We start from the raw sequence: 22,904 nt of genomic DNA, 5'->3' as shown, positions 1-22,904 counted from the left end.
CCGTTTAAATCTCGTCCATTGGGAGGATTATGTCTCGTCTCGATAATCATCTCCTCATAACTCACATTTTTCTCAAGTCTCGAATGAGACGAGAAACTAAATTGATCGACATTATTAGAGCTCATATAAAGGGTTTCGTTTTGAACTAATTTTGACTTTTTAGAGTCTCAACCTAATTTACTTCTCTAGAAATTAGGAAAGAAAAATATTTTGTGTATAACTCTTATTAAGTATTTTGGTGTTGGTTTAGTGTTATGTTGCATGTGAGAAAATGCATCGTTGTTATGTCTTTGGTTCCCGTCGAAGGTGTTTTTTTTTATATAAAACTTTTGGCAATTTTTAAAATGATGGTTTTACACTTTATTTATTTATTTATTTATTACGTTCTAATACATTCGTCTAAAGGTGAATTCAAACCTAAATATTGTCTTGAAAAATAACAGAAAATATATATACATACGATGTTACAAATAAATAAAAATAAAATAAGATATACGAAGAACAATATCACCGTATTTGATGGTTGATTCGAGGCATGTGTTAAACACATTTCCCTTAAAACAGTTCCACCGTCTCCTCGTGTGCTAGAGCTTGTCACAGATGGCTGTCTCCCAGGGTACAACGAATCTAGTAGTGATTCAGCACCGGAATCACTACACAACGAGCTTGATAAAGTACCTGAACTATCACCGAGTTTCAACGGAAAATATCGAGCGAAGAACTCGAAGAATACTCACAAAACAAGAAGAAGGCTTTTAGAATTCTAGAGTGAGAAAGATGAAAATGAAGTATGTGTAAAATGAATAATGAATGGGTATATATTGCTGAGAATTAAACCTGTAAATAAAACCATCCAAACATTTATTAGCAATAAATATTGCTCATTCATTTGTTAATCAGCCTATACATTGATTTGCAGAAATGCAATGTTAGACATTCAATACTAATGCTAGCTAATTGAAGAGTCCATACGTTAGCCAATAGGCCAATTAAAGCTAAATGTTTATCCTAACATTATGCTTTAATTTTCTAATTAGGCATTAAATATTAATTAAAAAATTAATATTTAATTATAATTTAGATTAAGTTCACCGTTAATTCACATTTGAATTTGTGTGAATTTTATTTGATTTTATTTATTTACAATTTTATTTCCATTCATTAATGGAATTAGCTTAATTCCAACAAATATGTATTTAGGTTAATATCAATATGTCCCTAAAAACATGTGTCTACCTTATTGTCATATATCTTAGAATATAATGATAAAAATCAAAGTACTCTAAGTAAGAAGGAATGCTAAAAAATGGTAAATAAAAAAGAATATAATATTAGCCTAAAAAATAAATAAAATAAAATCATAATGGGCCATTATTCAAATGTTTTTTTGTTTTTGTTTTTATTGAAAATATTATATTTTGGTGTTTTATATTTTTCTTTATTTTTTTAAAAATTATTAAAAATATTCTAAATGATAAAATAAAGAAACTATCAAATTTGAAAGACAAACGAGCCTTCGGCCAGCTAGCGGGCCGATTCGGTCGACGGATCGGCGCGCGATGTCACGGGTTCGGTCTTTACACCAACGATACTTTTGTTAAAAATGTTAGTGGCCAATCGACGTATTCTCTCACAAACTCGAGGTAATAATATTAAAATTGGAAATAGAGATTTTATTTCATTCTCATCTTCTTTCTACACGTACAACTATTCTATTTATATATGACAAAAACTCTTAAACTTTAAAATTTTCTTGAGTCTTAAACTTTCAGAATTAATGTTTATTAAACCTATAAAACATAAATATAATAACTCTACTATTAAATAAACCTTTAAATTTTCAGGGACTCTTCAATTTCTTAACTAATTTTATTTTCAACACTCCTCGTAAAATTAATTAATTTTCGCGATTCCAAACATTCTCTTTATTCTGCTGAAAAAACTTCACTCAAAGAAGCTTCGCAAAAATATTTACAACTTCATCAACACATTTAATATATAATAAAATATGATCTTTTTTTCGTAATACTTTCTCGGATGAAGTGATAGAGCGTATCGATTTGTTTACTTCGATCATGAAAAATATGATTCCTTCCTAGAGCTTGAGCACACTTGTTGTTGACAAATATTGTGGTCGCTTCATTCTCTAACAAACATATCTCCTTCAACAATCTTCTTAGCCAAATTGCGTGACAAATGCATGTTGTTATTGAGACATATTCAGCTTCACAAGATAATAGTGAGATTATCGCTTATTTTTTGAACTCCACGAAATTGCATTAGACCTCATAAAAAACACAAATCTAGTTGTTCTCTTCTGATCATTTATATTTCCAGTAAAATCACTATCAAAATATCCAACAAGTTAAATTCCTTGAACGATGAATAAAATAGTCCAAAATCAATAGTACATTTCAAATATCTCAAAATCCTTTTTTCCGTCTTCATGTGCTTTGTCGTGGGTACCTCCATGAATCGATAAATAATTCTCACACTAAAAAGAATATTCGACCGAGTACATGTCAAATATCTTAGACATCTAACAAGACTTTTGAACAATGTGGGATCCATATTTTCTCCCTTTTCGTTCTTGCTCAATTTAACTCCAACCTCCATATGGGTAACCACCGATTTATTATTTGACATATTGAATATATCCAGAACTTCCTTCACATATGCTTGTTGCCCAACAAAATTTTCATCATCCGATTAATACACTTCTAATATGAGGTAAAATGACATTAAACAAATATTTGTCATCTCAAATTATAAGACCATATCATTCTTGAAATCTGTAAAAAGACTCTGATTATTTCTTGTTAAAATAAGATCATCCACGTAGAGGCAAACAAACAAACAAACTCCATTTTTATCCATTTTCACATAAAGTTCATACTCATGTAAGCATATTTCAAATCTTTTATCACGAAAATAAGCATCAATCCAACTTTACCATGTTCGAGGTGCTTGTTTGAGACCGTACAAAGCCCTCTTCAAATTTAATACATTTCCTTCATGTTCTTTCATCACGTAGCCTTTTTGGTTGCACCAAAAAAACAATCTCCTCAAGGAAATCGTTAAAAATGTTGACTTCACGTCCAATTGTAACATTTTCCAGTTTCTTTTGGTTGATAGTGAAATAAAAAATTTGATTGTTTCTAGACGAGCAACAAGAGAAATACTTCATCATATTACAATATGTGTCGTTGTGCATACCCTTTAACGACTAATCTCGCTTTATATTTTCCACAACACATTTGGTATTCATTTTATCTTTGAATATATTCACTTGACACCAATAGAAGTGAATTCACATGTATCGTTTCTTTCAATGAATCGAATATCCTCTTCCATGGCTTGTCTTCATTTCTTTTCCTTACTAGCTTCTTCAAAACTCAAAGACGTTGTTTCGGTCAAATGATAGAACATATAGTCATCATTCACTTTGTATTCTCATAAAATTCTTGGATAGTTCTCATTCTTCGTGATCCTTCATTAGGGCTTCCACTTGATGAAGATGCACTAGAAGATGTGTTCGAGATTGTCGTAGGAACTGTAGACTATCACGTTTCATCTCCTGGTCGTCCTCATTGCAGAATGGAAAGAATTCGTTGATAGAATCTTCATTAACTTCCCAATTCCAAGACGCATCTTCATCAAACTTCACATCACAACTCACAACAATCTTTCCGTTGACAGGATTGTAGAGCATCTTCATCAAACTTGATCATCAAGTTTGGTTCTCTCTTGGTCCGGCACATGCTTGTAAGCAATACTCCCAAAATCTTTAGGTGAGATATATATGGCTTCTTTTTGCTCCAAGTTTCAATTGATGTAAACTTTTTCACGTTTTTGGTCGAACAATAATTAAGGAGATACACTACACAAGCCACTGCTTCGCCCAAAATTCTTTTGCAATATTCTTATGTTTCATGATGCTCCGAGCCATGCTGAGGATGTATTGGTTCTTCCTTTCGGCCACTCCATTTTTTTTGTGGGGATCTTGGAGTTGTGAGGAAACATCTAATGTCACTTTCTTCACAAAAATGGTTAAGAGCGTCATAAGTAAAGTCTCATCCTCAATCGGTTCTCAACGCCCAAATCATTAAGTAGACACTTTTTTCACCAAAGTTTTGAAATTCTTAAAAGTAACAAAACACTTAGAATTTTCTTTCAAGAAATTAACAAGAGTCTTCCGACTAAAATCGTCGATAAAAAGTTAGAAATAATTAGTTTTACCATAAGACGATAGTTTGATCGGTCCACAAACATTAGCATGAATTAATTTAAGCGGTTTTGTGCACTTGACGTTGTTTCCTTCGGAAAGATTTTTCTTGCGTGTTTTTCTAGAAGACACGCTTCACAAAGTTGATCCAGATGATTCATCGAAGGCATCACTTCAAAATTTTCTTTCCGAACATCATTTTTAGGCCACTAAAATTGATATGTCTCATCCTCACGTGTCAACACCATAATGGATTCGTCACAGATACTTGCAAGAAAATTGGCCATTCGGTTTGAATAGGAAGCGAAAAATCACATTCTTTGATATCGTCACATTCGCAATTAGGTTAGCACTTCTGTCTCGTAGCCAAAGATTACGATCCTTCATTAAAATATGGTAGCTTCTTTCCATGAGTTGTCCCAAACTCAAAATATTACTCTTTAATTTAGGGACATAATACACATAAAAAATAAACTTATGTGTATCATCCTTCAACTAAATCAAAATGGTACATCTGCCTACAATATGGATTTGTGAAACATCTTCAAACGTGATATTTGCGTTACCTTATTCTCAATTTCAACAAATCTCGACTTGTCACTACACATGTGGTTACACACACCGTTATCAAGATACTATTGTCTTTCTCCTCCAATAACTTCTTGATTTAGCGCCAACAATAACGCCGACTCATTCGTTTCTCTCTTATGTTAGATTGACTTCTACTTTTGCATCCTCGGCCTACTAGAAGTTACGAGCATAATGACCAAATTTATGATAATTGTAGCACTAAATGCGCGACTTTTTGTATCCCTTCTCGTATCCGTCACTTTCTTGTTCTCGTCTGCATCCTCTTTCGCTTTCTCTACTACTACCTTTAGGATTTCCTCGAGGCTTTTCATCATTTTCACTCTAATCGTCAGGATTAATGCCACATCCTCGACCTCCACCATGAGACGAACCTCGACCCCGGGCTCGATGAACTATACTCCCCTTTTCGCCAAACGAATTCTTAACTAGAACGACTTGCTCCATATGCTTCTTCTTGTGTTTGTTCATCCATTTATCGTGCACCCATAACGATCCATTTAATTCGTCGATTGAGAGTTTCTCAAAATCTATGTTCTCTATCATTGGAACCACTACATGGTCAAATCTTTGATGTAAAGAGTGTAAAATTTTCTCGATTACTTGAACAACTTCTATGCTTTTATCATTTTTCTTCATCTGGTTGACAATAGATATGATCCACGTGAAATAGTCTGAAATAGACTCCGACATTTCCTAATTAAGATCTTCAAATTATCCCCATAAAATCTAAAGCCATGCCTTTTTTACCTTAACAACTCCTTTGTGAGAATTTTCTAGAATTTCTCATTCCCCATTCGACATTGAGGCAATTACTGCTTTCTCAAAGCAGCGTCATCTAGACACTGGTGGATGATAAAAAGGGCAAACTGATCATTCTTTTTGTTCTTCTCGAATGCTTAAATTAGGGTCAATATCACATCCTCATTAGGTTCGACAATCCCAACGCTTACGATTTCTCATGCACCTTGAAACCGAGTAACATCTTTACTTGGATAGACCACCTATCATAATTGTCATTTGTAAGACGCAGATATTGGAACATTAAAGACATCCTTACTCTGATACCACTTTGTTGAAAACATTAGTGGACAATTGACATATTCTCTTACAAACTTAAGATATATAATAAGATTAAAAAAGGGGAAAAAAGTTTATTTTATTTTCATCTTCTTTATACACGTACAACTATTATATTTATAATATCACAAAAAATTTTAAACTTATAAAACTCATGAACTCTTAATTTTTTTTGAATTAATGCTTATTTAGAAACTTATTTAAAAAAATATAATAAATCTACTATTTATGACTCTTCAATTTTTTAATTAATTTTATTTTCAACAACTTTAACGTAACAAAAATATTAAACTTTATATCCCAATATAAATTATTTAAAAATATTAAATAATTTCATGTAATAAAATCTTAATCCAGTATAAACATAAATGGATATCCATGTGAATCACATTATACATGAATAAACTTTTTCAATTTATCCTCTCCTAAACCTAATTATTCAAAAAGTTAGGCAAACAAAGTCTAATTTTCTTTCATAAACATCAACAATTTATATTCATGTATAAATAATTACCTATATCTTCATATATATATTTTTAAATAAGTGTGAACTTTTTTCATTTATATATATAAAAAGTTAATCAGATCAGTAAAAATTTGTGCAATCTATTTTTAAATAAGTGTGAACTTAAGTTGTTTTAGTATCTTGGATAAGATAACTATAATATTGAGTTAGCAATATATTTATCCCTTCACTACATTAATATATTTAAGGACAAATGTGCCTTGGAGTACTTTACAATGGTGTAATTAGATGAGCTCATTTCATTGAAAATTCAATTAAATAACTTGCATGTGAGAATTAACCAATTTTCAAATGAGCCAAAATCATACTAATTAAAATAGGGATAAACACTAATTTGAGCATTAGTGGAATGCCCTAGCGATACTAATGATAGACTGCAAAGGCAATAAGTGTCTAATGCAAAGAGAATAAAAAGGTTTTCACTGCAAAAAATGAAATGATAATCTTAAACTAAATAAAGGTGGAAAACAATGAGCAAAAGTAACTAATTCTATAGCTTACTTTCACTGACCTTATTACATGATTAGTCACAAATTAAATCTTAAATAATTAAGTGCATTTGTTAATTGAAATTTAACTAGTTTCAACATACAATGTTTAATGTTTTATATACATAAATTCGTTTCAATTTTCGTATGAATAAGTTTAATGTGTGACATTGTTATTATCTTTTCGATAAAGTTTCTCTGATTGTGTTCTGTTAGAAGAAGTTATGAAAGTTTAGAGTTTCCACTAAAATCTATTTTTTCGGCTGGAGTGCAATCTATGTGTTGGGATTCTAATTGATCGTAGATGCATGCGCAAAAAAAAAACTTATCTTGGCTAGTCAATGTCGTTTGTATTAGGGAGGTGGAGACACTCCCTCATATATATATATATTCTTTTACATTGTTAGGATGTTGTTGGTATTTGGAGTCTTATCTGAAGCACTACTGGTATATATTTATTGAGTTAGGCTGGGAACCATTGGTGTGTTGGGAAACCTGAATTTAGGTGGTTAGATTTGTGAATATAAGACAATGATGATATATTCCTCTTATTTTCTAGTAGATAATTTGATTGGAGAAAAATCGTAAAATTTTCAGCAATCTCAAACGTTTATTGTGAATTCTTCACAATGTTATTATCTTTACATTATATGAGGTTCTAGATTAGAAATCGATAAATTCGATCGAAGGTCTCGTAGTGCTTTTGGAGTACTATCTTCACACACATTAATTTTTATTTGTTTGTTTTGATTTCTATCCAAAATTGTTAGGTTGTTGTTGTGTTTTAAACACATTTCATAATATTATTGCATTAACTATTTCAAAAAAAATCCTACCACAAATTCAAATTTGGTTGTAAACCCTTCTTTTGGAAAGAGACAAATAAAAAAAACAGTTTATATATATTCATATATGACCTACATGTGTGTAAGAAAGATTAGATTAGATATCTTTCATTTTTTTCAACTTGTATTAATTTTGCGCCAGCTTAGCAAACTCTTAATATTATCTATATAAAAAAAGATGTCATATCAAAAAGAAATGGTCCTATCTTAAGCAAGAGAAATGGCTAACCATTCAGCCTATATCTCACCACCACCTGCCCATCTTCCCAACTATAGGGTCATTAATTTGGATGGCTTATTGTAGGCCATCTTCACAGCTGTTACATTCATACTCATTATTCAATTAAACCGTGTTCATATCATACTAATTCTACTCACATAATCTGACTTTTCTTTAACAAAAACTGGTTCAAAGCATATGAACAATTTAATTAACTCCTCATCTGTACGCCGACAATTTCAGACCGGCGGCTCATCTGCCATTGGACTTTCTACGAAACTCTCTTGACTTCTCTTACTTCACTCTCTCTCTCTCTCTATCTATCTCTCTTTTCTTGACTTCTCACCACTATATAATCATCACAATCTAACCCATTTAAACACAAACCAAGTTCTTCAAATCTATCTTCAATATAATCAAATGGCGTCTGTTTTGGAAAACTTAGGAGCTTACAAGGTAACAAGTTATCTCTAACTTATCTTACTAGTTGTAGAAGATCTTGTTCTTGTGATTTGCTAAGGTTGATGTTCTGTTTTTGTTTTGGTAATAGTATTTGTTGTATGGGCCATTTGTTGCTAATGTTGTACGGAATTGGAGAATTCAAGAAGAAGGGATGATATGGAAGGACAGTTGGTGTCTTCATCTTCTTATCATATGCATCTTAAGATGTGAAATATACCATCTCTTTACTTCTTATTGCAATATGTTGTTCCTCACGCGTAAACGTCGGATTAATCAAAAGGGTGTGGAATTTAGTCAGATTGACAAGGAATGGGATTGGTAAGTAATTGATTGATTTATCGAGTTTGTTTCTTTTTTAGATTTTTTTATGTATGGTGATCAATTTTGTTGTTGTTTTATTGTAGGGATAATTTCATTATTCTTCATGCTTATATTGGGGTTATGGCCTGTCGGATGTTGTCGTCGGTGATTAGTACTGATCTTCCGTTGTGGAACACGAGAGGTTTAATCGTCGTTGTGTTGCTTCATGTGTTTGTTTCGGAGCCGTTGTACTATTGTGTGCATAGATTTCTTCTTCATGGAAGTTATCTTTTCACTCCTTACCATTCGTTTCATCATTCATCGGCGGTGTTACAACCCGTAACAGGTATTTTTTATTGAAAAATTCGTTGAAACATGTTTTCTATCCAAATTCGAGAACAATAGGTTACAACAATCTGTGAACGATCTTAACATGAGTGAGTGAAAAAATAGAGTAAAAGAAAAATAATATAAAGATATAATTAATACTAGCCTAAAAAAAGTTGAACATATTTTAACAATTTTGTAGGCATAGACACCATACTTTTAGTTAAGAACTAAATCTAACACTATGACCAAGTTAGTAATTAAATATAGTACTATTACTCTCTTAAAGAAATAAATTATAACTAAAATTATGACTGATATTTAAATTCTAGCAAAGACTTGAAGAATTTGCTCCAAATTGATCAGATTCTCTATCCATTGCAATATTCCATCCAAAATGAAAAGAATAGCAGTTGTTACATATCTTATCCCAAACAATTATCATTAGGAGGATAATAATTGATTAATTTATAGTTTCATATAACCATGATATATGATATTTTCAAAGATTTTTCAAGGAAATTAAACTATCTCCAACCGTAGAATAGAGTCGAAATGGACCATGATGAAAAGTCATAAAGATAGCTTATCGGCCATGCATGATCATGGGGGGAATTAAATACCCACCTACCTTTCCTTTTATTTAAACAAATTGACTTGCAATATCACTGCATAAATGTGATATACCAACTGTGGCCTCGTAAAGGAACTTTCACATATATAATACATATCTTAAGAATTAAGATGACCATGTGCTGTCAATTTAACTCATTTATGCAATAATTGAATTATTTGCAGCTGGGAGTGCCACATTTTTGGAGCACCTGTTTTTGAGTGTAGTTATAGGGGTCCCTATAATTGGGACTAGTTTGATCGGGTATGGCTCGATTGGGATGATATACGGATATATAGTAATTTTCGACCTTCTAAGGAGTTTAGGTCATTGCAACGTTGAGATTGTGTCACATCGCCTTTTTGAAGCCTTTCCGATCTTGAGATATATCGTCTACACTCCCACGTGAGTAACCCTAGAAAATTGTAACATATAATTAAATATTGATCACATTTTTTATTTATTTTGAAAAAAAAAATCATATTTATTGTTTATTTTCAATTAATGGGATTTAATATGTTGGGACAGGTACCATAGCCTACATCACACAGAAATGGGCACCAATTATTGCCTCTTCATGCCCATCTATGATGCATTGGGAAATACCATGAACAATAAATCATGGAATCTCCATAAAAAGATTAACTTGGATGCTGGTATGTATCTTTAGGAATTTAATCTTTTAATTTTAATCTATATCAATATTGTGAATTAATTTTTGTTCATGCATGCATGCAGCCGAGAATTTGATAATACCAGATTTCGTGTTCTTAGCTCACGCGGTTGACATATCGACGTCTATGCATCAGCCTTTTGTGTTCCGATCGTTTGCCTCCATTCCATACAAGTTTAGGATCTTCTTGTTGCCTTTAATGCCTCTAGGGTTTTTAATAATGCTTATAATGTGGGCCAAGTCGAAGCCCTTCGTTGCTACCTTCTACAACCTTAGAGGCCGACTTCACCAGATGTGGGGGGTTCCTCGCTTCGGTTTTCAGGTACATATTGATCATCCGGTCAACAACAAATTATCCTTGAATTGCTTTGTTTAGTTTTGTTATTTTCTCTTCTCCTATCATGAATTGATTTTTTTTTTTATTTTTTTCAGTATTTCTTGCCATTTGCCCAAGATGGAATCAATAAACAAATTGAGATGGCCATTCTTAGGGCCAACAAATTAGGTGTCAAAGTCATCAGCCTTGCTGCTCTCAACAAGGTGAAACCTCGAACATTAAATCATATTATGCGCTTAACCGTAGTTTAGACTAATAAATTAACGTGGTTACGAATAAACCCTACACTATTAATGAATCGGTTTTAAGTGTTAAATAGTACAAAAGGACAAAGTGATCAATGAATACACAATATTGGAAGAAGAAGAAAAAAACAAGATAGATATGATTTTGTTATGTACATTTAATGAACCGAAAGGTACATTAGATAACACGTCTTAGCAACAAACACCATAATATTTAAATCTGCATCTTGATGACTTGATCAATGAGCTGTTTTTCACATCGAAATTAATATACATAAATAGACCAATTTGTAAAATATCCCTATCTGCTTTTGTAGGTTTTGAACTCTCCAATTAAGGTAGCCTCATTTATTAATTGACATAGGATCCACATATATATATATTGTTAGATATAACAATGGCATGTGGCATTTAAGTTTAGAAGTGACAATATGATTTAATCCAAATAACTATTAATTTCAAATAATTATTAGTGATAATTTATTACTTAAAAAGAAGGATGTCCATAGTTTCTAATATTTATCCATAAAAAGTATGACAAAAAAATCAATCAATTAGCATTTATTTTTTGTGTCAAGTTTGGTTTCAAACCCGATTTTAATAACAAAATTTTATCACTTCTTAATTGTAAACAACACAGGATCTGCCTTGGGAATTCTTTTAGAGATATTATTAAGTAAAACCCTAATTAATTTATTTTTACATTTTATTTTATAGAATGAAGCTTTAAATGGAGGTGGAACACTCTTTGTGGACAAATATCCAAACCTTAAAGTTCGAGTTGTCCATGGAAACACTCTAACTGCGGCTGTCATTTTAAACGAGCTCCCTCAAGATGTCGATGAAGTGTTCCTCACGGGTGCGACCTCAAAACTTGGAAGGGCCATAGCCCTTTACCTATGTAGACGACAAGTCAAGGTTCTGGTAAGTGGTGGTGTTGTCTTGTCTATTTTCATCTTACCATAAATAAAGTTGTTCCATATTGATAGAATGAATGGTTACATATCACAGATGTTGACTTTATCTACCGAGAGATTTCAAAAAATTCAAAAAGAGGCACCCCAAGAATATCAAAAGTACTTAGTCCAAGTGACAAAGTACCAAGCAGCAAGTCATTGCAAGGTAAATAACATATAATTGGTATTAAATAAAATAACCCAACATGTAAAATACTCATATATTATTAAAATTTGTAAAATGACTTATTTTCCCTTGTTATTACCAGACATGGATAGTTGGAAAATGGATCACTCGACGAGAACAAAATTGGGCACCATCTGGAGCTCATTTTCATCAGTTTGTCGTCCCACCGATCTTACACTTTAGAAGAGACTGCACTTACGGTGACCTAGCGGCCATTAGGCTCCCTGAGGACGTACAAGGACTTGGTTACTGTGAGGTACTTCACATGCAAAATCATATCCCATAATTTAACTCAGGATTTGCACTTTTATTTAGTGGATTAAAATGTATTAATTTGTTTTGGCAGTATAAGCTTGAAAGAGGAGTAGTTCACGCTTGTCATGCTGGTGGTGTGGTTCATTTCTTGGAAGGTTGGACACACCATGAAGTCGGGGCGATTGATGTCGACCGTATTGACCTTGTTTGGAACGCTGCGATGAAACATGGGCTCAAGCCTGTCTCTAGTTTGAAGAAACATTAGTGGGTGTGACATGGATCGATGGACTAATATAAATATAAATATATATACTCATGTTTTTTTAAATATATATATATATATATATATATATATATATATATATATATATATATATAATGTTTGATTTGTTTGTAACTCCAAATGTTAGTGTCTTGACAAGTAAACCATAATGGAATTCAATATATTTTTTTCTTTATCTACATACATACTTATATAGCACATGAAAATATTTAAGAAATAGTCTCAAATAATTTAAAGAATTTTCTAAGATTTAATTAACTATAAAGAAACAGAGAAAGGATGATGACCCAAAAAGATATTAAAGATTGAACACTATTGACAGTGTTCCAATTTAAATTGGAACTAGAATTAGGGTAATTGTAATTTGTAAATTGGGTAGAACATTTAAGATTAAGAAATATAATTAAACTAAAATTTCGTTGAATTGATATTTTTTTAATTGAGTATGTTAATATTTAACTGGTATATATTTTTTAGAATTTATGGAATTAACTTGTCGAATCACTATTTTAGTTTTTATAATTTATAAAATTAACTTGGCTAATTGATATAATTCTTATTATGAGTAAGGTAACATGTTGAACTCATATTTTTTCTTATTAAGAACCTAGCCTTAAAAACTCTTTACACTTAATGTTGGGATTTGCTTGGGCTCTTAACTATCAACTATTAAAAATGTCCAATAATATTTGGAGTTCATTTTAATTCATTAAGAGTAATATAGTATTTTAAAAGTTATGTTATATCTAATAACTATAGTATTTAAAGAACGGCAGCCGTGATTAAGAAAAAGAAGTCAAAATTTAATAGAGATGAAGAAAGAGAAAATTTTGTAACAGATTTTTGCTTACAACCGCGCAGGGTTCATCAAACTGACAATCAGAGATTCAAACGGAGTCCGATTGCGCTGAGATTTTGTCGAGATGTTAGTAACTCATTCCTCTACATTTTCAACGGTCGGATTAAGATTTGGATGTCTCGAAATCTTATTTTTTGGAGCTTAAAGTTTCTTCCTAATTTGAGTTTTTTATTTGACTTGTTTGGGACCAAAAAGATGTGGTACTTAAAGGTTGTTATACCTTGATTGTATTCCCAACTTTGATTATAGTGAAGCTTGAGTTGGACGTAAAGTCCTGTGGTTTTTTATTCCTTGATTTGAAAAGTTTTCCACGTAAAATATCGTGTGTTCATTGTGTTATTTATTTCCATTTCTACTTGTGTTTTATTTGCTCCTATATTTTTTAGTCAAGTAGGTAATCGAATACACGTTTTTTTCCTAATAAGTGGTATCATAACTTGGTTAGCTATTTTGGACTTGATTGAAATATGGAGATAAACACAAGTAGGATGATATTATTGAATGGTTCAAATTATCAAATTTGGAAAGAAAAAATGAAGGATCTGTTATTTGTTAAGGCTTTACACTTACCCGTTTTTGATAATGAGAAACCTGTATTCAAATTTGATGAGGAATGGAATTTTGAACATTAACATGTGGTTTTATTCGTCAGTTTGTTGAAGAGAATGTTTACAACCACATCCAACATGAGACTAATGCACAATCTTTAAGGAATAAACTTGAAAATTTATATGCATCAAAGATTTGAAGTAATAAATTATTCTTGCTTTATAAATTAATTCTTTTAAGATATATATAATGATAGCACTTCTATGGTTGATCATTTAAATGAGTTTCAGAGTGTTCTTGATCAAATGTTAGACATGAGAATTAAGTTAGAAGATGATGTTCAAGAACTTTGGTTATTGACTACTCTACCCGATTAGTGGGAAACGTTTAAGGTTTCTCTTTGTAATTATGTTACTAATTGTGCAGTAACACTACATATGGCCAAAGGCAGCGTCATGAATGAGGAATTGAGAAAAAAATCTCAAGGATCTTTGATAAATTCAAATGTGTTAGTTACAGAAAATAGGGGGAGACAGAATAATAGGGCTGGAAAATATTATGTGAGACATAAGAGTCGAAGTAAGTCCAGATCAAAGTACAAGTCAGTTGAATGTTATCATTGCGGTAAAAGGGGGCACATTAAGAAAGATTATTTTAAGCTGAAACTCGAAATGAGCGGATCTAATCAAAATAAAAATGTTGGTGAAGATCGTGTGTCAATAGCGACTTCAAATGATCTATTCGCTGTCCACGCTGAGGATATAATTAACCTTGTACGTAATGAGTTGAGTTGAGTTGAGTTGAGTTGGGTGTTTAACATCGGAGCTTCCTTGCATGTTACGCCAAGGAAATAATATTTTACGTCTTATACTTCAGGTGATTTTGGAGTATTGAAGATGGGTAATGACAGCTTAAATAAGGTTATTGATATTACTAATGTCTACTTGGATTGTGGTAATTGGTCAAAATTATTACTTAAAGGATGTTCGACATGCTCCAGATATTAGGTTGAATTTGATATAAACTGGAAAACTTGATGATGATGATGGTTTCACGAGTTGTTTTGGTTTTGGGAAATGGAAACTTTCTAAAGATAACTTGATTATATCTCGAGGAGAGAAATATTCTAATTTATATTTAATGCAAACTTCGATATGCAAGGATAGTGTGAATGTTATATGGAGTAAAGATGCTTCCAAGTTATGGCACCGAAGACTTGGTCACATTAGTAAAAAGGGCCTGAATTTGTTGGTTAAAAAAAATGATATTTCTGGTTTGAGTGAGACCGATTTGGAGAAATATTCTCATTGTGTTGCTGAAAAATAAACTAGAGTATCATTCAAGCATAATCTTTTTTCAAAAAGTCAAAAGTCTTAGAGTTGGTGCATTTAGATGTTTGTGATCTTTTAAAGATACGAACTATTAGTGGTGCTCTTTATTTGTAACATTTATTGATGTCCATTTTAAGAAGTTTTGAGCATATGTTTTGAAGTGTAAAGATTAGGTTTTAGACAAGTTCAAAGAGTTTCATGCTCTTGTTGAAAGAGAGACCGTGAAGAAGATCAAGTGCATTCGTAGTGATGATGATGGTGAGTATTGTGGTCCATTTGATACATACTACAGACAAAAATGGATCAAACATCAGAAAACACCTCCAAAGACTCCTCAACTAAATGGCCTTGTAGAAAGGATGAACAAAATAATTGTTGAGAGGATTAGATGTTCACTTTCAGAAGTAAAGTTATCTCAAACGTTTTGAGGTGAAACATTACTCACAGTAGTACATGTTATTAATTTGAGTCCTACAGTAGCTTTGGACGGTGAAGTTCCAAATAAGGTATGGACTCGTAAAAATATTTTGTATGATCATTTACGGGTATTTAGATGCAGGTGCTCTGTTCATATTCTAAAGGATACATCTTTAACCGACGTGAGTGCATATCATCGATTCATACTCTTCGGGAAGTCCATTCAAGAGTTGTAGTTGTAGATCTTGATCTAATATTTCTTGTCATATAGCCATTAGTGAATCTACTATATTTTTGAGTTTTTGAATAAAGTCGTGTAGTGGACGAGAGCCTTTATGAGCATTGTGAAGCTGATTACGCAATTGTAACAATATACTTTTAGATTGTGTCGCGTATGTGTTCTGCAGATTCATCCAGAGTTCTTGTGAAGAGGTGCATCTTGAACATTATAGTGTTGTGAAGAGCCAAGCGATTTCTCTTTGATCTCTAATCCGCCATGATTTGTAGTTTGTGTTGAAGATTTTGACTATCACTAATTCAGTCTTCTTTGATTTGACAAACTTAGGAGGGGCTTTTAGGGTTCTTTCCACCAGATCTAGAAAATCATAACTCTCTAAGATTGCCATAACTTGAGATTGTCAGTAAGTAAAATTATTGATATCTAATTTTATACTTACTGAAATATTTGAAAGCACTTGATTGTTGCCTTCCATTGTTAATGTAACAGTTAGAGTCTTCCCCTGCTCTAATACCAAGTTGAAAAATATGAAGAACAAATTGATTATTGTTCTTAATATTAATAGAAAGAAGAATTATAAGATGAATGATTTGTTATTGATTTTGTTGATCGTTTTATTGATTTACAAACATCAGTTTTATACTTATACTTATGAAAAGATAACTGAATTCCTAACTAATAGTTAATTAAAAACTAATTAATAAAAAAAATATAATTAAAATCTAGTCTAATTAATAGCTGATTGATTACTAGAATCAATTACTTTTATCAAGGACCATCTCCAAAACTAACCTATTCCAACACGAATAATTGGTTTTCAGCTCCAATCGCTCACCAAACAATGCAAATTCAATATCCATTTTTCAGCATTTTCTCCCTTTTAAGGCTATTTCCGACCCTTAATCTCATTCTCATATCCAAAATGCAGTAAACGTAATATTAAATAATAATTTATCTTTAATCAGAAAAACTCATTTTCAAACTTAAAAGAATATTTTCAAAATATTTGTTTTCTTACCAACTTTTTAACATCTTCAATACTATCAACATATTTATAAATTTTACAAATTAAATCTCAACATTTTTTCTATTTAATTAAAAAAAATTATAATAAAATTAATTATAGATTAATAATTTATATATAATAAAAAACAAATTAAACATCATTACATAAACAAAAATTACAATAAACTGAAAAAAAATATTACATCAAAACAAATATTATTAAAAAATAAAAAAATACTTTGTACAAATAAAATAGAAACGATGTATCAATTCTCGAAATTGGTGTACTCCTCCCAAATAATGTATCAATTCTCAAAAAAGTAAGAAATGATGAGAGATAATAAATAAAATAATTAAAAGAAAATAAATAAATAAAAGAGTGAGTAAAATAATTTAAAAAATGAAAAAAATGTAAGAGAATAATAAAAAAAATATTTATAAATAATAAAAAAGAAAAATATTGAAATTATAATATTAAACGCTAAGTAGGAAAATAGGAAAAAAAAATTAAATTTACATGTAAAATGTATTTAATTATAATATATTTTATATATATATATATTTTTAAAACTTAAACGAGTATCCCATTCATGTTATCCTTATATTGAAACATTAATTAAAATATTCTTCATTAATATTTACAAATTTAATAAAAAAAAACAATATCTAATTTTATGTTTAACGTAAGTGAGAAGGTAAAAGATGTGAGAGAGACGTATGATAGCACCATTTTCCAATTCCCTCTGTTTAGGCCTTGTTTGTTTATGAGTTATTTGTTAATAAATAATCATATTTATTTAGAGTTATGAAAAAATGAGTTATTTAAATAAAATAAAATACAAACTTTAGGAGTATATAAATAATAAAGTTAGAACTAATTTTATTAATAATTTTAAACAAAAGTTTTTAAAAAAGATTGTGTAAGTTATTTATTTCAAATACCCAAAACAAATAAGACCTTATTTATTCTACTTCCAACCCTATTTACTGATTCCTATATGGTGTCAGAGTCAGACTATGGAATCAAAACTCTCTTTAATCTCTCTTCTGTCATTGCTTTGACTCTACATTAAAATATCCTTCTTTTTTAAATATTTTTAAAAAATAATTAATCAAATTACTATTAAATATTAATAAACGAAATTAACTTTTTCAAAATCATCATCTAATCAAAACCCTATTATCATCATACAATCATTAATTAATTATTTTGAGCTTGTTTGGTTTAATCTAAAACAATCTCAAACACCTTGTTTGATTTAATCTAAAACAATCTAATTTTCATCCTCAACTATTTTTTAATTAAAATACTAAATTATTTTTATTTTATTTTTTATAAAATTTAAATTATATATAAGAAAATAATTTTAATAATTGAACTCGAGTTATTTTTTTTTATTAAAATAATATTTACAAATCATAAATCAGTACTCTTTCAAATAAATAGAAATTACAAACCCATACCTTCATTCATTGCTCATTTTACAGAGTATTCTGGTTTGGATCACCATCTTTTTTATTCTAAAATAATTTTGACTTCACTAAAAAAAGTCTTTTAACTCTCCACATTCAACAATTCTTATTTTACTTATATTTTTTTAGCCATTATATCTATCAAATTTGGAAAGCTATAAATATATTTTATAATTGTTGGATATCAGGACAAATTTATTCATTTTTTACTCACAATGCAAAAAAAAATAAAAATAAAGAAAATGTTAATTGCATTCCATTACTATTTGATGTTTCAATTGACAAAGCTTAGGAAACATTTTTTTTATCATTTGTGAATTGTAATGGATGATTTTAATTTGAAATCATTTGTTTTCTTTTACAATGTTAAAAAGAGAAATACTAACACATAAATACTATATGAAAATGTAATCCACAACCGTCACCACAAAGATGTATGACAATCAATATAACTTTCAATCTCCACAAAATATATTTTATGCTAACTTACTCGTTTTATATAATTGAATTCAAAAAACAAACTAAACTCACGCAATTAAACGACAAATATCCTATAATAACTTATGAAAATGGCCAAAAATGTTGATTTTCATGTTCTTTCAAAGTTATTTAGCTCAACATGCTAATCTTTTACATGTAGCTAGGTAGCACAAAAAAGTCTTAGCAAATTATAATATCCTTAAATCTAAATCTATCGCAGATTGTCTTTATACATTTTAGTTGTGGAAAATTAGTATATCCATAGATCTATCACAAATTGTCTTTCTACATTTTTATCGTCATCAATGTCTTTTCTTGTAATGATATGTAAAACGAAATAGATCAGCAATATCTTGTATTATTTGGAATTTTGAGTTATTTTAGAAAATAAAAACATTGAAATATATTTTATTAATTGAATTATCTATTAATTTATTAAACGATTAATAATTTTTTTTATAAAATTTAAATAATAAAAACATTTTAATCATTCTATCCAAATAAAATAATTTTATGGGGTCAAATCATTTTTTCCTTTTACAGGGAATCCAAGATCAAACTAACTTTTTTAATTATTTAAAACATATTTAATATTTTAAAATAAATTTAAAATAGAAATATTCAATATATTACTGAATAAATAACAAATAAAGTACATCATTACGTCACAAAGTAAGGATTCAAGACGTGAGAGGTAAGATGACATTTTCTCCCTTTTTCAGTTTTTTTTTTTTTTTTTAATTTTAAATATATATATATATATACTATTATTATTTTAATCAGTAAATCAATTATATCTATATTTAAAATATTAAAATACTTTTATTTTATTCTATTAAATTTAATTTAAAAAATATATTTTTAATAATTTATTCTTAAAAAATATAAAATAACCTACTTCTTTTTATCAAATATTTTTGTAAAACAAATCAAATAAAAATCTTTAAAAACTCAAGATCAAACAATTCTAAAAAGAAAATATGGGTAACATTAAAGGGCCGGATTAGTTTGAACGGTCAAAAGATCATGGAGTTCAAGATCATGTATAACTTTCAGCATGTACTCTTTAATTTGTAGACACCATTGTCTGCGTGATGAAAATAATTAAAAAGAACATCACAACCTTCAAGTGGATTCTCTTACACTCAAAACATTAATAATGTGAGACTTAAAGATAAATAGGTAAATGTAAGATTGTGTTCTCAACCGAACATCGATCTTACTTTTACAACACTCTTACAATCAGTTTATTTAACTAGGACGTACTGAAACTAGGGACGATAATGGGGGTAAACCCGAGGCGGTGAGTGCACCTCACCTGTTCTATTTCAAAAAAAAAATTACTACCATCCCCATCATGTTTAGTTTTCGGGAAATTTTCGCGAGCCACTTTTCATATCATATTTCTTTTAAAAATATTTTTTTTCTATGATAAAATGATGTTTTTATATAATATATTATAATAAATTGATTTTTTTATTATTATATTATCTAAAATAGTACACGAAAAAAATATTTTGGTTAAAACATAAACACAATAGCATGACAAGAAAAATAAAAAAACAAATAGAAAAAAAGAATGAATCAAGACATTTAACAAAAAAAAAATACATTCATTAAAAATTACTGAGCACAAAAAGAGAGAAATAAGATCATCCGCGAGTGTATATTCTTATCAAATCTCACCTCAAACAACTTAATGATAATGACATTGTGAATGTACCTCATCGATCATCTATAGTTGTCGAAAGTTCTCCAATTTTGTTTTAGCCAAATAATTAAATCACCAAAAATAACGTTGTTAAAAACTTATCATTTGGGCATTAATAATTATATGTAAGTATGGTCATGATTGGTCTGATTGGTTCACCAAAATGTCTATTATCCAGCAGAGCATAGGATTTGGAGGGTAATTTATTTTATGTAGAAAAGTTTTCGTGAGCAATCTCGATTAATTGTGGGGGATGATTTTTCGATCAGTTTTTGGGATGATATTTGGTGTAGTGTCAAATATCTAGATACGATGTATCATGAGCTTGCTTCCATTGTTCTATGTAAAAATGTCACAGTTAAGGATATATTTGATCATCGATCTAGTGATTTCGCTAGCCGAATTAAATATATAATGAGAATAAACATTATGGAGAGCTCGTTTTATAATAGAGTTTTATTTTTGGTAGGATGCAAACAAGCGTATCTGTCCGAACAAGCCGTTATGCATTAGCAAGACATGAATAATTTTTATTTGGGGCATTGTTACAATTTATTTGTTAAGATGATTCTATATCATTTTTGTTAGGAAAAATTTTGGGAGTTAAAGATTCCATTCAAGATCTCACTTTTGGATGAAACGTTATTCACGGTGAAATTCTAACAGATGATATGTGCATGAAAACATTTTGTATTATGGTTAGTCGTATGTGTCACGAGAATGTTGAATCGACAACTCACTTACTTTTCATTGTCAAAGGGTGATTAATATCTAGAGTATTTTTTGGAGTATTATTGAGATTCATTAGGTGATGTCCGAATTTTTGGATAGTTGCTGAGAAGTTTGAATTGATGCGGTTGATATGAGCCGAAAATCTTTTCAAAGTCAAGGTTATTATCATCAGCAAACGAACTTGCTCGGTAAGAAAGCATCTTACACTCTTTCTTAGAGGGCGTAAGATACTTCCATTAGGAACTTTAAGGCGTGGTTTTCCGATATATATCATTCATAATGTTATTATTCGAACACTTTCTAAGATTCATCCCGGAAAGCCAATAGAATCTTCAAAGAGTTAATCGTTATTCTTGAGGACTTACAAGCTCAATAACCTATTGAGTAATATTTTTTTCATGTCATGCTTTGTCGTTGTGCTTAAACTATTTTTTTTTTTAATTTTAATATTCATTGACATTTTAAAAAACTCACCATTTCATATTAGTCAATTTGGTAATGTCTTTTGTGAAAAATTATATTATTATAAAAATAAACTTAAAATTTATATAAAATATATAAAATAATTAAATATATTAATAATATTATATATTATTGTGTTTATTAGTGTTCGGAACAAAGACACAAACATTTCTCAGCTCATTTCTGATCAACCCCGGTATAACTAGTCGGGGGTAAAACTAGTCTCAAACGGGTCAATTAATTGAAAGTGGAGGGAAGAATTTTAATTGACATCATTACCAACACCACAAGACTAGGATAGCATGTTGAACATAAATAGTGGTGACAACAAGGACAATTTAGTGAGACAATGCTAATTGTGATTAATTCAAGAAAATAGTGTTTTCATCCTATGAGAATTTGGAACCATGTTAGATTTTTTATAACAAAAAATATTAATACGCCATCAAATATCTGTATTTATTTGGTTGGCATAATGGAGAGAAGATTTTGCATAAAGGGAATCAATATGGTTAGTAGGCACTTTTTGTTGCAAGGACGAGAATCAAATGATCATCTCCAACAATATTATTAAATCGATGGCTCTATTTGAAACATTTTATGGGACACATTAAAGGTGGAGTGTACCATGTTATTGAGGATTTTGTAAGCACATTAAGACCAATAAGAAGTGTCTCTCAATCCCAATTATTATTAGGTGGACTATCATTATAAAGGAATAAAAAGATCTTCGAAAACAAGAATCGACTTATTACAATCCTACAAAATCCACTTGTTACAACCTTTGGTGAAGTGAAAAACTACATATTCCAACTTGAAATTTTATCTCCAAAACCTGTAATCAACATCAAATGAGCCTTTGTCATTATATAATTCTTCTCCTTTTCCCGTAAGCATCTTCAACAACACTGCGAGCATATTCATCTCTTTGTTGAACACCCAATGCTCTCAAAGCAAATTCATTTTTTCACGAGAATTTCTTTAGATCAAAGGTGCAAATTGCAATGATCAACCAAGAATGAAACTAGAAATATATT

The 22,904-nt window shown here is 30.0% G+C and overlaps 1 protein-coding gene across 1 annotated transcript; it reads left to right on the top strand.

The window, feature by feature from the left end:
• Positions 1-8,275: 8,275 nt before the first annotated feature.
• Positions 8,276-12,785, top strand: LOC124935747 (very-long-chain aldehyde decarbonylase CER3-like). The gene is made up of 11 exons (XM_047476167.1): positions 8,276-8,428; positions 8,523-8,752; positions 8,839-9,080; positions 9,860-10,079; positions 10,203-10,330; positions 10,413-10,669; positions 10,780-10,887; positions 11,647-11,853; positions 11,941-12,051; positions 12,155-12,328; positions 12,419-12,785. Exons 1-11 carry the CDS (start codon positions 8,393-8,395, stop codon positions 12,590-12,592), a joined length of 1,887 nt encoding a protein of 628 aa, XP_047332123.1. The 5' UTR covers positions 8,276-8,392; the 3' UTR covers positions 12,593-12,785.
• Positions 12,786-22,904: the final 10,119 nt, after the last annotated feature.

The sequence above is a fragment of the Impatiens glandulifera genome, chromosome 4, assembly GCF_907164915.1.
Source record: "Impatiens glandulifera chromosome 4, dImpGla2.1, whole genome shotgun sequence".
NCBI lineage: Eukaryota > Viridiplantae > Streptophyta > Magnoliopsida > Ericales > Balsaminaceae > Impatiens > Impatiens glandulifera.
The sequence above is the reverse complement of the archived record's forward strand: the minus strand, read 5'-3'. Positions and strand labels throughout refer to the sequence as shown.